Source organism: Gavialis gangeticus, unplaced genomic scaffold (assembly GCF_001723915.1).
Source record: "Gavialis gangeticus isolate Ggan-Ray unplaced genomic scaffold, GavGan_comp1, whole genome shotgun sequence".
Lineage (NCBI taxonomy): Eukaryota > Metazoa > Chordata > Crocodylia > Gavialidae > Gavialis > Gavialis gangeticus.
In genome coordinates, this window is record NW_017729006.1 from 43,740,658 (window position 1) to 43,760,003 (window position 19,346).

Sequence of the window (19,346 nt, forward strand, 5' to 3'; positions counted from 1 at the left end):
CCCCCCCCAAAAAAAAATCCTTGCCCCACCCCAACTCCCCCTCCCCTACCCAACAAGTTTCCTCTTGCACTGATATTTTTTATCAGTGACATTGCTAGTAGCTTAGCCTCAGAAGCAGCACTGGAGATGTGCCTGCACAATGCCTGACCTGTGGTATGGTGGTTAGGTCTTTTGCTGGGAAGTGGAAAAGGTCAAAACAGGCATGCATGCCCACCCACCCTATTTTTGCATCTAAGGCTAAGTCCAATAGTTACAGGCTCTGGCCCACTTTCAGATATTGGAGTCTACTATTTGACCACAAGAGATGCATATACCTGCGATGGCAGCTACTCTACATGCTCACTTTACACAATGACATAATTGTCCATGTGCACAGGGCTATGTATCTGGGAAAATATTTCGTCTGAGTACATAAATTCCAAAAGCGGTATCAAGCCGAGTGAAAAATGACCACTTAGCTGACTAGGAAACTATAGGATGCCACCCCTACTTGATGAACGAAGTACAGCTTGAAACTACCTCTGAATTATATGACTGAAGTGTAGGAGCAATTCTATAATCAGGGCACATCTGAGAAGAAGCACTCCTATCAAAACACAGATTACTCTTATATTAGCAGCTAATTTTAAATAATTTGGGTGGAATGTGTTCACCTGCCTAAGTGGCATTTACATACCCATATAATTGCAGTTTTGGTACTCACATGCAGTTTGAAATTGTATTTCCACCAATGATGGAATAGAATTCCCCTGCACACATAATTGCTGGACCTAATGTTACAACCTAGATTTCCGTTATTGTATTTTAAGACCTTTACATCTTATCCTATCCCTGGAAGCCACAGAGAATAGTCTATCACCGTCCTCTTGACAACCATCCTTTTAGGTATATTAAAACTGTTATCAAATCCCCCTTCAAGCTTCTCCTCTGCAGATTATATACATCTAGTTCTTCCAACAGTTTCTTGTAAATCATGCTTCCGAGTCCTCTAATAAATGATGTTGCTCTCTTCTGGACTCTTTCCACTTTGTTCACATTTTTCTTGAAGTGCAGTGCCCCAAACTGGACACAGTACTTTAGGTGAGGCATCACCAGTGCTGAATACATTGGAATAATCACCTCCCTTTAATTTAAATGTCATTCATATGAACACAACCCAGTATGCGAATGGCTTTTTCTTGCAACGAGAGCACACTGTTGGCTCATAATCTGATTATGTTTCACTATAATCCTTTTCTGCATAAATGCAGCCTAGTGAATCGTTCATCAGTTTGTATTTCTGCAGAACTTCGCATTTGTCCTTCTTGAATTTCATTCAATTAATTTTGGGCAACTACTCCAGTGTGAAATGGTCACTCTGAATTTTAATCCTACCCTCCAAAGTATCTGAAACTCTACCTAACTTTGTGTCATCTCTAAATTTGCTAAGCATGCACTCCAAATCATTAATAAAGATATTAAAGGACCAGGACAGACTGCTGGGGAACCACTCTTGATACTGCCTCACAATTAGACATTGAACCTTTGATGACTGCTCTTTCAGCAATATGACCTAACCAGTTACATATCCACCTGACAGTATTTTCATCTAGTTTGGATTTTCTAAGCTTACTAATTAGAAAGTCATGGGAGATAGTGTCAAAAGCCTTGCTAAAATCAAGGTATAGATTTATCACCTTGTAAAAGACGTGTCACCTTTCAGTGGGATGCTCTGTAGACATTTTCTTTAGAATTTTGGGCCAACTTGGAAAAGACACAATCACTTTTGAATCAGTAGTCTGATCATTACTGATTACAGCATATTTCCATTTTACATCTGTAGCTGGGCCAATATATCTCTAGGCTGAGGTTTATTTCACCTCTAAAACATTAATTCCATTTTTGAAGATTTGTCAAGGCTTTATAGGGGGTTATCTACTTTTGTATTGTGAATGTTAGCAAGCCATGATGCAAGCCATGATGTTCACAGTAAATATTAACACCATTCACTGAAATGGCACTCACGCTGAAGACTTCTATTACATAATAGTATTCAACCTCTGGCCCATGGAGCTGTATCATCTGGCTCATGGGGCTCCCCATGAGTCCAAAATTTGGCACTGGTGTATGTAACATGGGCCAAGCACTGTTACTGAGAATAGGACTAAGCAGTAGAGTTAGAAAGCTGCAGCAACCAAAATAATGAGCAGCTGGCAGCTAATTAAGTAGGAGAAGGAGACCAGGGGAAAACACTTGTAGCCTGCTGAAAGGATGATGAGAAGTGATGAAAAGGAGTCAGGAGCTAGGTAAGCCCTGTACAAGGGGGTAGTTTGACTTGGGCAGAGTGGGAGGAAGTTTACTGCTGGGACCAGAGATCAGTAGAGGAGGGAGCTGCAGACTGACCTTGCTTGTGCTAAGTAAATGGGCTGTCTGTGCTGAGTGGTGAGGTAATACAAAAGACTGGGAGCTGTGAGTAGGCCCAGTAAGGCCCAAGCTGGGAGAAGCCAGCATAACTGAGTAGAAACCTGTGGGAAACTTTGAGAAAAGCACCCCAGCCACACTTTATTATGTTTGTATTTGCTTTATGTTGCTGTTTAGGCTGTAAGGTATAGGAGTGGCTGAAGGGCATAGGTGGCAGAAGGCCAGGGCTAATGGGGCTTAACCCCTCCTAACTCAGGGCAGCGGATAGTATTGTAGGGCAGCTCAGCCACAGCTCTGGGAGGCTTCAGCAGGGGTGGGGAGGGGTGTGCATGCAGCCAGGACCACAGCCCTGCATGTGGATCACTGCCCAGCACTAGCAGACAAGTATCAGTCTACTTTGTGAAGGGGAAGGGGCTTGCAGATTGAGGCTCCCACATGGAGGGGGAGAGCGGGGCAGAGACAGGGGCAGGAGCTGGGGTGAATGGGGTCCTGGCTGGGTCAGGTCATGGGAAGCTTGGAACCCAGGTGGTCATCCAGGGGCACGAGGGGTCTCCTGCCACTGCGCCCCCTGGTAGAGGTCGGGGGGCATGTGCCCTCCAGATCTGTGCACAGGGTGGAGGTGGGCTGCTACTGAGGGCTGGGCTCTGCATCCTTCTGCTGCTGCCTCTGTTGCACAATGCCATGTATGAGCTGCCTGGGTTCAAAGTGTCCCCAATGTCCTCTTAGATGAGCACGTGCAACCACCAAGATGTTACCATGAGTTGCATATGAATGTTTAACGGCTGAATTTGGCTCTAGGTAGGTGTCTAATTAACTGATTGCTTTGCCATTGAAACAAAAGTGAGACCTAATGAACAATCATTTCTGGGCAACCAAACTGTATTTCCATTAATTTAAGGAAATAAGCTATGTTGGTGGACATCTTTCTACTGCTGTAATTATGTCCGAAGTACTAGTTGGACTGAGTAATTATGTTGATGCAAACACAACTCCGATGCAAACAGTTAAAGGTACAAAACTAGTATATAGGTATAGCTATACCCTCACCTCCCATCAGACTGATGGGAGCTGAATGCAAGCATCTTGGCACGAACTTTGGCCAGAATCTCCTGCTATGCTCTTCTTGTGTGTATGAACAAGTCCAGCTCTGCCCCAATACCAATAATAGTTAGACACTTTCTCAGCTTAGACTTCTCTCTTGCCACGTTGAAAATCCTTGTATTCTTCTTAGGGATGTCTTCTCAACACCTTTGCAATAACAGTAGTTCTTACATGGCTAGAAGCACATGCTAGAAAACAAGTGTTTCTGGTGGCAGCCTGGTGCCCTTTTATGATGAGACAACTAATAGTGTATCTAGGGGTAGGCGAGTGGACCATCAAGCCTCAGGTCCTGATTTAAAAGAGGTGCCAGAATAACAGTCCTCTGGGGACTTGCTGGTAGCAGCAGGAGCAACACCCAGGGGCAGGCGAACTGCACCAGCTGTGGACATTGTATCCCTGGGGAAGGTAAAAGGATTCTCTTTCCTACTTGGCTTTCTGGTCAATACCCCCTTCCACGCAACATGCACCTAAACTCTCTTCTTTCCAGTAGGGTTTGCCTCGGGGCACAAGACTTGTCTGACAGCAGTGCTGCTCCTACCCTGTTCTGCAATTCCACACATTAATAGAAAAATTAATAGGTTTCCTGAGAGGTGCTCTCAGTTCATGGAAAAATCAAATGGTGAATTGCAGCAAAAGCAGTTCCATTACAGAGATAATAACGTCTAATCTGGCAGTGATGGTTTTTCTAGCCTCTTCTCTTGCTGTTGCTATGCAATATATGTGGGGATCATTTTGTCAACAACTGGGTCTTCATTGCTATAATTTATATTTGCAACATATCTTCCACCACCAGTGAAAAGCTGGAAGAGAGAAAAATGTCCTATTTTTCCAGTGCCTGCTTACAGCACACATTACAGAAAAACTTCTAGGTACTTGCTGGTTACTTGAGCCTTTTCTCCAGATTCAGTGCTGCTGTGCCCCACACCTAGGGCAGGAAATAAACTGGAGCTATTTTTCTAGTCCCTTTAAAGCTGTAGGAGGAAGGCAGTGTTGAGGTGGCTTAAGGAAATTTTATGCATGTAATTCCACAGTAAAGCAGGAAAAGAAGGCTTAGGGATAATACTTTGGTATGAACTGAAAGTAATTATTTCTATGTCTTTATTGTTGCGAAAGTTCATCGTCTTTGCGTAGGGACTTCAGTCTTCAAGCTCATTTCGAATTATGCACGGTTTAAAGTACCACAGGGAAGAGTTGAACTAAATTTCTATTCCAGAATGAATTTCACCCTGAACCCCTTCTAGAGTGGAACAGGGAATTTTCTAGAGAAGTTCAGAACATAACGAGCTCCAGGAACAATGGAGATGCAAACAGGAGCTTTTGACCATGGAAAACCGAGCATTTCATGAAGCAGGATGGCATTGTTATATACTGTCAAGAAAGCAGAGGAGTATACATGAGATGGTACCTTTTATTAGACCAACTAAGAAATTACTCATAATTTTTTTTTTTTTTCCTGCAAGATTCTGGGCTTGAACACCCTTCATCAGGTTCAGGGAAAATTAAAGATGATAAAAAGTTCCCATAGGTAGGATATAAACTTCATTTTTGCACAGAGGAAGCTGAAGATGGAAGTCTATCCCTCTGGGTGAGAGGAGCATACGTGGGAGGGTGGAGTCTGACTTCCATGAGTTATTTGCCACTGGGTACTCTTCTTATTTTGATTAATTTCTACTTCTCCTTATGTATAATTTTCTGATTGTGAATGTCGTTTGGGAAGTCACTGCCTTGCCCTGCCTGTGTGCTGGTTCTGACCTGGTCGTTAAATAAGACCCAGCTTTTTTCTGTAACTGTCCAATAGTTCCTTTGTCCTCTGATCTGCTCACAACACTCGTGATACATTTGAATAATCTAGCAACTTTTTCCTGAGGTTCTACTACTGCTCAGTCCAATGTCTTGTGCTCTCTAAGGCTCATAGTTCTGGGCCAGCAGCAGTTTACTAAATGGTTATCTACAGGGGAATGCAAAGGACTAGGGACAGAAGTTACACACAAACTGTTTTAAGTGATCAGAAACTGGTTTAAACCTGCAACAGAACAGATGTTCAGAGCACATAAACCAGTTTCAAAATGGCTGAAACTGGTTTAAGATAAATCTGGTTGAATACAGTATCAGACTTAACTGATCTGGGTCAAACTGGTTTATGCAATGTTTATCCCAGACCCCTTCCCGGTTTCAAATTAAACTGGAGTCCCCCAGCATCCCAGATGCTTTGCAGCCCTGGGCTGGGCTGGGCTGTGCTCTCTGCTCCAAAGAACAGGCTGGCCTTGCCCCTCTCCCCACTAGCCAGAGCTCCAGGGGAGACTGCAGGCACAGCAGGGTCTGTCTGGCTTCTCTTGCTGCTTGCTGCTCAAGCAGGGATTCCCCTCTCTCTTCCTCCCACAGTACAGAACCCAGCCCCACAGACCGTAGGCATGTGGTATGCTAGCTAGTGCTGAGAGGTGTCTGTGTCTCCAGTTTCACTGGGACAGGCAGACAGAACAGTGTCAGCTTAGGGCTTTCTGGAGCTAATCAATGGGGCAACTGGCAATGTCCCTCCATTCCTTCCTTGGAAAAAAGCTGTTTAAGAAGAGCTTGAACTAATGAAAGAGGCTTTGTTTTTCTGATGAGTTGATAATACTGTGGTTTTATCAGCCCCACTGCTGGTTTGAATCCCTGTCAGGTTTGCAGATGGAGAGGGAAATTGAAAAGCTCAATATCATCAACAAATGCATGTACTGCACACCCCTGCCCCTCTTTGCCTCAGAGCACTAGCCTGAGGCTGGGGTCTGACAACATGCCTGCCCCTTGAGCAGTGAGCAAGGGAAAAGCCTGGGGTGGTGTAGGCAGGGTAGGGGGTTTACACCCCTCCCTAATCAGTGTGTCCTGATGGGGCCTGGACACAGTCCCCCTCAGCTCAGCAGTGTGCAAGGAAAGGGAGGGCTGCTCTAGTGCCCCCTGGCTTCTAGCCTGAGCCACTGCAGGCATATGCCTGCATTTCTGGAATGAAAAGGGAATGCCTATCTGCCTCCAAATTGGTTCAAGCTAGGCAGATTAGATTAGCCTGCAAAGATTGAATCAATTCAGGCTCAGGCTTTTTTGAATGTCTGTCCCTAGCCAAGATCTGCGTGAGGACCACAGGGCAATTTGAGAGTGATTGGACAGAGTTTTCTTGCCTTTTCTGAACTGTAAAATGTTATAATATGGTAGAAGACTTGGGACAAAGAGGAACTTTGTATATAATCACAGTAAAACATATGAAGTCCCTCACCTAGCTTCTTCTGAGGTCTTCCAAATATATAAAACTCAGCACCAACAAACTTCAAATAAAAATATGTATGTTGCTGTTCCAGTCATGTCACAAGGCACTCCAGGCTTGTTTAATGAGAACCATAGTATTAGTTAAGGATTACTGAACAAGGATTATTTTTGCTACTGCACAGATCATGCCACCAGGGAGACTTGTAAAACAAAAGTCTCTTCATTTGTTGTAGCTGCTTGAGGCAAGATTTCTCCCCCCCACCCCTTCGGGGTCCAGTACTTTGATTGGTGTAAGCAAGAAACTCCTCCTGAAGCTGGCTCAATGCCCTTCATTTCCATGAAAAAAAGAAGTTGGTAACTAACTGGCTTCAGAGCTACATTACACAAGGACATAAGTGATTAGTAGGGAAAATTTCGACTGTAAATTAGACATTTAAGCTTGCAAAACATGTCTGAAGGCTTCCTGTGAACTGTGGCAGCAACATGAAACATCTTTAAGTAGCTTTAAGGCTGAAGTAATTTCTTTTTCCTTTTACCAGCTGTAGAGATTGGAGACCGTGATCAAGCAAGGACATCTGATGCTTGATCATTGTCTGAAGTGCTGAAAGATGTTCAGCAAACTAGGCTGGGTTATTTTCTTCATGCAGTCTGGCCTTATAGAAGGTCAGTGGTGGTGGCAACGGCTATGGGGCCTCACTGAAACAACAACTACACCTGTAACTAGCATTGTCAATACTGTTTCTTTAAAAGAAAGCACAGATAAGGGACACTTACCAGGTGGAGTGTCTCTGAGTCAGACTGCAGTTAGCACAAGGTCTCCTGCAAGGTGGATCACTTCAGCTACATCTTTTGATGTCACTGCAGCTTCTCATGAATCTGCTTCACCAGGTCAAGAAACAGTAATTTATTTTTCTAAGGAAAAAGTTATTGCGGAACTGGACTTAAAGACAGCGGAGAAAATAAGTCAGTGGAATCAAAAGAAAGCAGGTAATGGTAGCTGTAAAATAATCAGACAAAAATAATTTCAATGTTGTGTTTTCTAACATTTCAGACTGGCAGAATAAACATGAGTGTAAATGTCCTGAGAAAGTACTTACAAAAGCATGTCATCAGGACTTTCTTAAGCCCCTTAGAATTGAAATGCTATCATTCAGAAAGGTTAGGAGTTATTTTCTTGTGTTTATAGTATTGTTCCTTTTTCTGTACCAAACTGGATTCATCAGCAACAAATCAGTACCTGTTTTTACTGCTACACCGATGCTAATAATATACTATAATCTATAATCTTGACTTTCATTTTACTTAATGGATGTGGACCCATAGAAGGGAAAAATCAGTAGACCATATTGTCTTAGACTCAGTTTTACACTTGATAGCTCAGATTTTAACAGTCTCAGAAGTTTTCATGCTGTCTAAATGTGCCTCATTTCAGTGAATTAAGGGGAAGAAGCACTGATCAAATCTGCTGTCATAATTCTGCTATTATACTTTTGTGAAAAAAGATGATAAATGTAAGCGACCCAATGATTGTTTCACCAAAAATGGAAATTGGGAATCATGTATCATGCCAGACTGTATGACAATTGGAAAAATGGAAGTGAGCGAATAATAATAAAATGAAGCACATTATTGCCTGCAGAAGTCGATGGAATTATATAGACCGCTCTGAAAATGTAGGGATTACCAGTATCAAAACATGTATTTTAATTGATTGTAGACTCAATGCAATTTTAATCTTTATCACAGTATTTAATAAGCCTTGCTTGGGGATGTCTGCTTATGATCGTATCATATAATAGCCAAGTTAATGTGGTCACTGTGTTATGTAAGATCAAACAGATGCAACTGGAGGAAAGAGAGAGGAGAACTTAGAAACCAGTGTGTACACAGAATTATTTTGTATTTAATGTTTTTGTTCTGTGCTCTTTAATCCTGGGCTTAATGGATTTCTCTGCCTGAAACTAAAGTAACTATTACAAGAAACAGCGGAGTGAAGACATAACTACAAAATACTGTCTGCTTTCTGATCGCTGGACAGGCCAGGGCTTAGCAGAATTCATGCTCCATTTACAGCTGGCAGAAATGAAAACAATGGGAGCCATCACTATGCAGCAGCAGCATGTGTACAGTTACACAATCACTTGGTGATTCAAAGCCAAATTCTCACCACATCAATTCTAGTTAATTTAATAGGGTTGCACAAATGTGGCTGGAGGAGTGTGACCACCAGTCAAGTCTGTTAGCAAACTCCTGCTCCTTGTTCTCATTGGCACAAGAGATTACCTACTTTCCATAGGACTAGAAGGGGTCTTTAAGTTCACTGGGTCAACTTCCATGCTATTTGTGGCAACCACATCATATAACCCCATTCATAGATGTATCAAGCTCTGCCATAGGTGTAGCTGGGCAGTTCTGTGCCCCGCATGCCAGCAGTGGTTGGGTTGTTGCCATCACCAGCATCTCTGGGCTGGTAGTAGCAGTGTTTAATATTTTTGCACCCTCTTCACATTGGGCACCTGGGGCTGGTGCCCTGCTACCTGCTCTTCCCTCCTCCCTCCCCTCACCCTTAGTTATAAAATGAAGCTTCATTTTAAAAATATTTAAGTGTTTTGTTGGGTTTTTTTTTTATCCCATGATTCCTATTAGAAGGCTGTTCCAGACTCCCATTGCTCTGCAGGTTTGAGCCTTTTGCCATAAACATAATTTCTACTCCAGCTGCATTTTCTGCTGCATCCCTTTCTTCCAGCTGTTCAGCATGTCTTTTCCACCAGTTTGGCCTCCATTAAGTTCTGAAGGTCAAACTTTAGGATGGTGTTAAGGGCTGCCTGTCACATACTGGTAAAAGGGTTTGTGAATGTGTGTTTAAATCTTGGAATCTAATTTACTGGTATTTGAAGGCTGAGGAAAGCATAAACAGAGCAGAACAGGATATAAATCTAAATAATAATAGTAATAATAATAATAATTTATTATACGTTATAGTTATTAGGGGCTGGAAGGGACCTTACAGATCATCAGGTCGAGCCCCTGTACTTGGGCAGGAAAGACTGCTGGGATCAGATGGGCATCAGGGCACTTCTTGAAGATCACCAGGGTGGATGACTGTACCACCTCGGGGGGGGAGCCTGTTCCGAGCCCTTGGTACTCGACTTGTAAAGAAGCTTTTCCTTATGTCTAGCCTGAAGCAATCCTCAATCAGCTTGTGCCCATTATTTCTTGTCCTCCCCTCGGGGGGCCTTGGTGAACAGATGGTCCCCCAGGCCCTGATGTCCGCCCTTGATATCCTTCCAGGCTGAAGGATATCCTGGTCTCTGGGCCTCTAGGTCTCTAGGCCTCTAATCTAGGCCTCTAATCATGCATGTGGCCCTCCTCTGGATTCTCTTGAGCTTTTCCACATCCTTCTTGAAGTGCAGCTCCCAGAACCAGACTCAGTACTCTAGCTGCAGTCTCACCAAGGCCGAGTAGAGCAGGAGGATGACAACCTTTGCCTTGCTCGAGATGCCTTGGTGGATGCATGCCAGTGTTTGATTAGCTCTGTCAGCTACGGCATTGCACTAGTGGCTCATGTTCATTTTGTTTTCTATTGTGACACCCAGGTCTTGTTCAGATGTGGTGCTAGCAAGCGTAACACTGCCGAACCTGGAAGTGTGTTGTGGATTACTTCTCTCCAGCTGAAGGACTTTACATTTCTCTGTACTGAAAGACATCAGCTTGAGGTCTGCTCACCCCATGAGCCTGTTGAGGTCAGCCTATATTGCCAGCCTGTCTTTGAGGGTGGCCATGCTCCCCCGTAGTTTGGTGTCATCAGTGAACTTTTCTGGTTCGCTTTTAATTCCCGAATTCAAATTGTTGATGAACATGCTGAAAAGCACTCGTCACCCTCTGCCATCATGACTCAGTTCCATCAATCAATACTCTCTGGGTTCTACCACGGAGTCAGTTACCTAGCCACCGGACTGTAAAGTAGTCGAGGCTGCATTTTCCCACTTCTTTTCATGAGGACTTTGTGGGAGACCAGATCAAAAGCCTTTTTGAAGTGCAGGTATATGACATCAACCTCATTTCCCCTATCCAGGTGGTGAGTTACCTAATCATAGAAGGAATTGAGGTTGGTCTGTCATGATCTGCCCATAATGAAGCCATGTTGGCTATCCTTCAGAATACTACTTTCTGTTAGCCTGTCTGTAATGGATTCTTTGATAATTTTCTCCAGGATTTTACCAGGGATTGAGGTCAAACTGTTTGGCCTGTAATTTCCTGGGTCCTCCCTTCTCCTGTTCTTAAAGATAGGCATCGTATTGGCCTTCTTCCAATCTTCTGGGACCTCTCACGAGTGCCACGAGTCTTCAAATAACTTGGCCGTAGGTTGCACAATGATGTCGTCCAGTTCTTTTAGCAGCCTTGGGTATAGTTCATTTGGTCCTGCTGACTTGCAGATATTTAGCTGTTGTAGGTGCTTTTCAGAGTGCTTCTAAGAGCATTTTTAATTTGACCTATTAAATTGGTTGGGAATAAGAGAATCACACAGTCTGCAACTGTTACAAAAGAGATTAATAGCAGCAATACTCAAGAACACAGTCATTTGTGATCCCCTGGTGTAGCTGTGTGGACAACTGTCTGCAATATCTGTGTGGTAACTTGCTGGATAGCTAGTTAAAAATGAAACATGATGGTTCATCTTCAGAAGAGGCCAGTTGACAGTGCTTCCTCAGAGAAAGAGGCTGAGATATTGAAGGAGTAAAGTTCTCTGCCTATTTAGAATGGAGTCAGGGAACCCTCTATCTAGACTTGGCTCCTTTAATACACAGACTAAAGTAAACTTAACAGTGTTAGTTCCAGTTCTACATCTGCAGCAGTGGCTGTGGTGCTTTTGTATTAAGAGCCTGACTTCCCAAATTAACAGTTGACACTGGGTGAAATTCTGGCCCCACTGAAGTCAATGACAAAACTCCCATTGACTCCAGTGGGGCCAGGATTTTATCTGATGAGTCTCACTTAAAAAAACCAGTTCCTTTTTAATTTTATACCCTCAGACAGTAACTCCATTTTATAGGTCATAGGCAGTGATCATGAAGCACAGTGATCACTGTTTGTTTTGGGACTAGTTGGGCTGATTTGAATGCTTTATTGTATTTTGTTTCTGATTTCTTAAATCTTTCATTTAGCTAAATAGTAATGATGCACAACATCCAATAGTCAGACCAACTATTAGGCCATGGCTATTTATTATTCAGGTGGAGTTAAATTCCAGCACCCCATTCAGCATTCCAGAATCTCCCTCTTCTCCTCTTTTTCACTTTTGTAGTGGGTTTGCGGTAAGTGTGCCCAGGATTGCCAACTCGAGGAATTTGATTTTACTGGCAATCCGTAGACTTTTTACTGACACTCATTTCTTTTTACTGTCGTAAGTTTTTAGACATGTTTTACGTAACATAAATGTAACCCTTCTGCCATCTGTGGACTAGGGCAGGATTCAATCCATAGTAAAAAGTGTGGTTGTCAGTAAAGTTTCAGATAATCAGTAAAATGTGTGTGTATATGGTTGGGAACCCTACTTGACTGCAGCAATGGTTTTACATTCTGCTACCCCCATCCCAAGTGTTCTCTATTCACCTCCACACCTTGGTACCCTGAATGAACCCTGTACCATGCTGCCCTCTACAGACCATCCCCCAGCTTTACCTCTCCCCCTTCACAGCACAAATTCCCAAAGAAAGACCACTATCTGCCTACCTGACCCAGCATTGTTACCGGCAGATAGGAGGCAGCACCAAGAGGACCAGCACATGTTTGGGGGTTGGGGAAGGAGTGACATAGGATCCTGTGAAATATAAAGCCTTGACAAGAGCTTTCAAGGTACTGAACTCCTGCTGGAACACTAAGTGCTTTCCCACCAGACAGCTTCCATCAGCTCCAGTGGTTTTGTGGTTTTATGGATGGCTTTTTTTTTTTTTTTTTATTTAAGGATTTTACAAACGGGCATTCTTAGCCTGGTTATTTACAGAGTATGTGTAAATTTACGGACAGTTGGCAACCCTTAGATGCCCAATATATGTAACAGTATGTGGCCTCCAGGGCAGAATCCTGGTTCATTTCATGAGCCCAAATATCATATATACAGCCATGTAACTACTGTTTTTGGCACTTACAGCGTATGAATCATTTTGGATATAGAAGCATGCATGTGTCTACTAAGCATGTTCAGTAAAGCTATGATACTGCTAGGAAGGTATCTGCCTACATGTTCTCAGGTACCTGTATAAAGCTGGGTAACTTCTGAAACTGTGACTGGACAAAATCCTATAACTGGTTGGGAAAGAAGAAGGCTTTCCTGTGTGTAAGTCCTATAATTGACTGGTTACCACATTTGGACAGTGAGCAGGAGACTTGCATTTTAAACTTTCTCAATAAATAAATAATGCTCTGGATAATGTCTAACCTGTGAATAGAGCACTCTGTCAGGAAGCAGACGATACAGGGTCAATCCCCTCTCTGAAGAGGGCCTTAGAACCTGAGTCACTTACTCACTAGAATAAGACATGGGACGCCATCCACCTCTACTACTTGACTTCCAGGGGATCCTACTTTGCCTCAGAGTGACACAGAATTCCAAACTATGCATAAGTGCCAAAAACTGCAATTATGTGTTTGGGTATGTGCCATTTAGGCATATAACATGAAATAGGAGTTAGCACCCAGTTACAATAGGTAAGTGGATAGGGTTTCTCAGGGGATGACTGACTTCACCCTCCAGCAAAATGAAAAAAGAAAAGCTTTTTTCCCCAAACCTTCTTATGTATAATTTCAAGATAACTTTCCATAAAACATTCATGAAGTAAATACTACAAAATAATTGAATCAGCCAGTAACTTATACAGGAATCAATTTTAATGCAAGTAGTGTTGCACAAATATATTTGTCAGTGTAAGTATCTTACACAGTAAACTCACACATTTTGATATGAAATGTTGTGAGAATTGAATCTGAAACAAGAACCTCACTTATTGTTTGCTTAAACCATAAATATTAATTTATGAGCTATGAAACTAAAGCATAACCATGAATGAAACTTGTCTTTGGTTTTGCTGGACAGTCTGTACTTTCAATTTTCCAGTTTGTTTCTCAAACTATGTGGACAATTTAAACCACATGTTCACAAAGATTGAAACAAGCCCTTCTGTATGGTTAAAGGTTGGTGACGGATGTGGGGGGTGAGAAAAAAGCCCTTTGCTGGAAGACACAGTGTGTTAGTTTGACCTGGCTCTGCAGCATCTGTATAAATCAGAGGCCTCAGAAGGGCTTTTTGGCACTTTTTTATCTACTAGCTGATTCAATCAGCTAGTAGATAAAAGCCCCGCTAAAGCACCTGATCTACAGAGACGTTGGGCAAACTGGATCTAACACAATGCCTCTCATGGGCATGTGTTGGGCTCGGCACGAGGACGCACAGAATTTAAAGTGCCTTTTTTTTGTGGTTTTTCACATCTGTAAACAGCAATTATTAGCTTTGGCTTTAGTGTATTGTGGCTTCTGTAAATTTAAAGGAAGGAAACCCTGTAATAATTGTATGTTACAAATCATATCTGAGAACTGGATATTAACTGATTTAGGGCAAGTTTCAATAGAAAATCCATTCAAGTTCTGTGTTTCATGCTACTCAAATCCGCTTAAATCTTTTTATTCATAGGACTTGTACAAGATTCTGAACTGCTGAAGCAAGCAAGAGTGTATTTAATTAAAGCTGACCTTCTCATTGCAGAGAGCAATGAAACTTCCCCTTCTTTCTCACATCTGATGCAATTAAAATTATATATATTGTTGGGGGTAGCTAATAACATGGGGGAAAATGGAAGTAATGTTTTCTTCTCTGGAAAGTAGGCTTATTCCAGTACAAACAGCACAATGGCAACTTCCAGCAAAAAGGGAAAATGATAATATTATATTGTAACTCCACTCAGTACAACCCCCTCCCATCCCCAGGCTCTCAAACAGCTCTATGCTTCTAGACCTCAGCAAATGATCTGTCATGCCAGGGTGACTATACTATATAGACACCTAGCTACACTGCAGAGGCAAACTGCATTATTACACATCTACCTCTTTAAAACTAGCTCATGTAACAAAGACCTTTAGAAATCTAGTCTCCTGGAAGATTTTACCAACATCCACTCCTGTGATAGGAGAAGCACAAGCCAGCACTTTTTGGTGGAAGCACTGCAAAATCAACAGTGTCTGAAGCTGAATAAGAAATCGGCATTGGTGTCTCATCTGAGTGTCAAGTATTGTCTCCTGAACCATTTGTGGTGAAGGGTGTTGGAATATAAGATTCATGGAGCAGCCTATATGGTGATTCAACATACTCTTGGAGAGAGTTGTATTCCCTTGCTCTGTCCTTAAGTGTCAGTCCATAAGGGATCCAGACTGATCGACAAAGCTGGAGTTCAGGAAGTTCTTGCAATCCATGATGTCTGTCATAATGTCTCTCTCATTGTTGCATATGTTTACTTTCCCTTGCTTGAAGAATGCAGTTCTCATGGATATGAGGTTTGAACTGTAGTGGACTTAGTGGAATGGGAATGTGAAGGTACCTGCTCAGGAGTAGTTCAGCTAGGCTGAAACCACTTGCAAATGATGTAGCAAGATATGCCAAAAAATTTCTTGTATGGGTGACCTATGTTTTTTCTTTATGGGACTTCACTATCTTTTCTTGCAGCCTTAGTGTACCCATTGATCTAAGCAAAGTGAGGGACTGAAATAACACAGGTAAAACTCCTAGTCTTTTGAGAAAGCTGTGAGTGGAGAGCCCGTGGATGGGTTGAAAATGGCCAAATGATGCGAGGGGCAAAGGATCAGAATTGGGTATTGTCTTCACCCAACTCACATCTGTTCAGATTTAGAGTAAGTCTAAAGTACTCTGCTTCCTGAAGTATATGTAGCAACTTGTATGGGCAATCCTGGTAGATCTGTATACTAGGGTCATGGATCAAGATGTAATTAAAATGGAAGGCTGCCCCTTCTAGACCTTCTAACAGCTAGACCCTCTAACAGCTGGCTAATCATCTTCTGAATGATCTCAGGCACAGAAGATAACCCAAATGATAAGCATTCGCATCTCTCTTTCCCAAATGGAGTAATGCATGTGGTGAGAATAGACAACTCCTGAGACAGTGATATCTGTCAGGTTTGGTATCAAATTTGCTAAATATTTTTGCTTTTTGTAGCTGGCCAAGTGTGTGTTCAACTGCTAGACTGGGGTAGTGTTCACATTTCTCACTCTTGTTGAGTTCAGAGATGTTGGTGTATATGCACACACTTCCAGAAGATTTTACCATTTTGACCAGACATGAACACCACTTGGAAAGCTCATCAACTGGCTCTAACTTTCTTGTAGACCAAATAGATTTTTGTGTTGTACTACAGTACTGCAGCTACTCACTCAGCATCCCAATAGTCTGTAGGGATCTCTTCTCAGGTCCAAATAGTTCCTTGTTTCTTGAGGTGACCCAAGGCAGATTTGTAGTTCTCATGAATTACTGTAATAGATGGTAGTGCTGTGGAGCATTGAGTCTGCAGTGTAACAACTTGATTCAACTCCAGTAACTAGAATGTACTCCAGGAAGGCATCCTCATTTTTGTCTTTAGTAGTTGGGCCTACATGTGCTTTTGTAAGCTGGGCATTCATTGCATGACTGTTTGGAGACCTGTCCCTATAAGATGCATGCAACAGTTTTTATTTTATGCTTGTCCCAGGGCCTTCATAACTAAATTACTTCAGGCACAAGTGTGGGGAAAAAGTGCTACCAGACTAGTAGTTGTGTATAATTTCATCGTGAAATTTGCCGAAAAAGTCACAGTACTGTGCTGGAGCACACAGTCAGATTTTTGGCCTGCCACACTGAAAGAATCTCACATCTACATTTGACAAGTGTCATCTGCTCACGCTGCCACCTGAAACTACACTTCCATTTGCCCATCACTAAACTCATGGACCACATGCACTTCCCACTTCATTCCTTACAATCACCATGGCCGGAAGACCCCTGTGTCCTACACAGATGCAGACTATACAGCAGGTATCAAGTGAGAACCCACAACCTAGCCAGCTTGTCCTGGGAATGACCCACAGTAACTTTACAAACTCAGAGCCTTGTTACGTGGTAGTTTTGGGCAGTTCCTGAAGCTCTTAACCCCTGGATCTGAAACTAGTTTTAAGAACTCATTAGGCAGCTCAAAGTTATATCACTCCAGGGCACAATTCTCTGATCTGTGCTACACAGCTCATGTTACACTACAGGGTAAACACCCCACCTGTCCTGCCTCCCAGTACCCCAAATCTCAGATCACTATTGTCCCACATAATGACAGCACAGGGTTCTTACCTTTCTGTCCTCTAGGCCCTTGCTGGCCTGAACATGTAACTGCTCCAAAAGGCTTTCTCAGGACAAATGCAATGTCTATTCAAAGCCTCAAAGTTTGTACACACCTTCTTTCTTTGGTCACATGCATTCCAGCCAGGTGAGGGATGTGATTCTCCCCATGGTCGGGTCTTGTATTGCAACTGCAGCTCTGCCCAGCTGCTGCACTTAAACCTTCCGTTATGCAATGCAGCCATGCAAATGGGTGGATGAACTAGGGTACTTGAACCTCATTCCCCATGTATATTGCCAGCTTTAAGGAGGAAGTGGGTGTGGAAGGGGCATGTCCTGGTTGTCAAAATTTGATTTTTGCTGAACATTCAGAAGAGCATAAGGTACTAAAGGCCAGGCTGGGATCAGCATTAATAATATTTCTTGCTGTGGAATAAAGATAGAAAAATGCTGCATTTTATGAACAGTCCATGATTGTTTTACAGTGTTCACTGACTCAACTGAAAATGCCTCACTTTGCTCTTCAGACAACAGCAGTCCTACATTAAAAGACCTTTATTTAGTTTGCAAAGTAAGCATGTTTAAGTTTGGAAACGTTAAGAGTTATAGCTCCCCTGGTGCATCTCTCCAAGCACTGAGAGACGCAGGTGCATTATAGCCAGCCAGGGGCTCCTCTGACTCAGCTCAGCATGCTATCAAGGGGCTGGCAGGGGCACGAGGGTACTTCAGTGTGGGGCTAGCTGGCAGGCAGCCCCTGCACTGATGCACCCTTGTACTCTGGCCAACCCCATCAATGTCTACACATGTGAGGCTGTGGAGTTAAAAAACTCCACAGTAGTATAGTACTTGTATATACAAGTACTAACCTACTACAGAGTTAATTAGTTTACTCCGTTCTAATAGCACTGCATGTGTAGACACTGAGATGATTATTGTGGAGCTTATTAGGCGACCTGCAGTAAACATCTCGCATAGAAGCGCCCAGTGTGGCTGAACTGCTCAGATTTGTTTTATTCATGGTGTGTTGCCTAGATGTGAAGCTTCTTGAGTGTTCAGCTTATGAACTATTGGAGACTTCACTGCATAGATGAAGTATTGAAATGCCTGCAGTTTGCCTTGAAAGCTAGCTCTTCAAGGGGGCCTAGGATCTATTTCAGTGATATATGTTTATACACTATTCATCCCTATAGTGCCTGAGCATCTGAATGGCAGATACGGTGAGATTTCACAGAGTGCAGCAGAGCACAAGATTGTCAGGATCCCTTTGTTTTCCATCAGATAAATATAGCATCTGATTCCACAGAGATACCCAGTTCTACGTATTTGTGAGTTGTATAGAGATAGAAGAAGAATGTAAAAAGGGAATGCTGAAAAATATCTGCTTTTTGCCACGGGCAATCAAGCAGGCCACAGATGGCTGTTTTAACAAAACTTTGCACAGCATGACCAAAATATCCTACAGTAATATTTATGTTCACTGAAAGCTTTGAGTATATTGTCATTGTCCTGGAGCCTTATATGGATCTTGGGAGTCTGCCACTTGGGGTGACATTATATTACTATTCAGTAGTGTAGATTCTATTACTGTTTCATTGTCTAAGCCAGTGGTTCTCAACCAGGGTGCTGCAGCACACTTGGGGTGCCTTAAGTTCCTCAGAAGGATGCAGCAGGGTGTCACACAACATGAGCACTATTAGATTTGCAAACATGATTCACAAGATAAGCCTAGAGCTTTCAAATAGGACAGTGTTAAAACTTTCTGACCTGTTGTGGTCTTTCTGAGTTCTTTGCAACAGAAGACTTTCTCTATTATTTTCCATAGTCAAAAATGGATGAAAAGTAAGCTAGCATTTTCCAAGGGTGCTTTGAGTCTAACTAGGGATGCTTTGAGTCTAGTGAGGTGTGCCTTAAGTGAAAAGGTTGAGAAACACTGGTTTAAGCCATTAGATGTGATGGCAACTTAGGGTGGTATCCTACTGTATTTACTCAAATATAAGATGAGGGTTTTTTTCCCCAAACAGCATGGGGAAAAAGTCCCTCATCTAATACTTGCATGCAACGTGGAAGGAGGGAGCAGGCAGCTGCTGCAGCTCTAACTAGTCCTGAGCCTGGATCAGAGCCAGAGTCAGATCCACAGCAGCTTCTGCTCCCCCCATCTGCCTCCCTCCCCTTTACTGTGAAGAACAGTTCAGATCCTGATCCAGCTGGGGTCTCTCCTGGGCTGGGAACACATGGAAAGTC

General features: G+C 42.8%; 1 protein-coding gene and 1 long non-coding RNA gene across 6 annotated transcripts in view; one reads left to right on the top strand and one right to left on the bottom strand.

Annotated features, from left to right (window-relative positions):
• The window catches only part of COL15A1 (collagen type XV alpha 1 chain), a 347,975-nt gene that overhangs the window by 100,641 nt on the left and 227,988 nt on the right, over positions 1-19,346 (top strand). For 4 of the 5 annotated variants that reach the window (XM_019509145.1, XM_019509146.1, XM_019509147.1 and 1 more), the window contains exon 1: positions 7,117-7,725. The exons of the other annotated variant lie outside the window; for it this stretch is intronic. In XM_019509145.1, the coding sequence (XP_019364690.1) occupies positions 7,347-7,725 (379 nt within the window). In that variant the 5' untranslated portion in view covers positions 7,117-7,346. Of the gene's footprint in view, positions 1-7,116; positions 7,726-19,346 lie in introns of those variants that run through there. 5 annotated transcript variants of the gene reach the window in all.
• Positions 9,797-17,057, bottom strand: LOC109291913. Its single transcript, XR_002095984.1, has 3 exons — positions 17,047-17,057; positions 12,352-12,359; positions 9,797-9,875 (listed from the first exon to the last, which is right to left on the bottom strand). It is a non-coding gene; the product is annotated as an uncharacterized LOC109291913 (long non-coding RNA).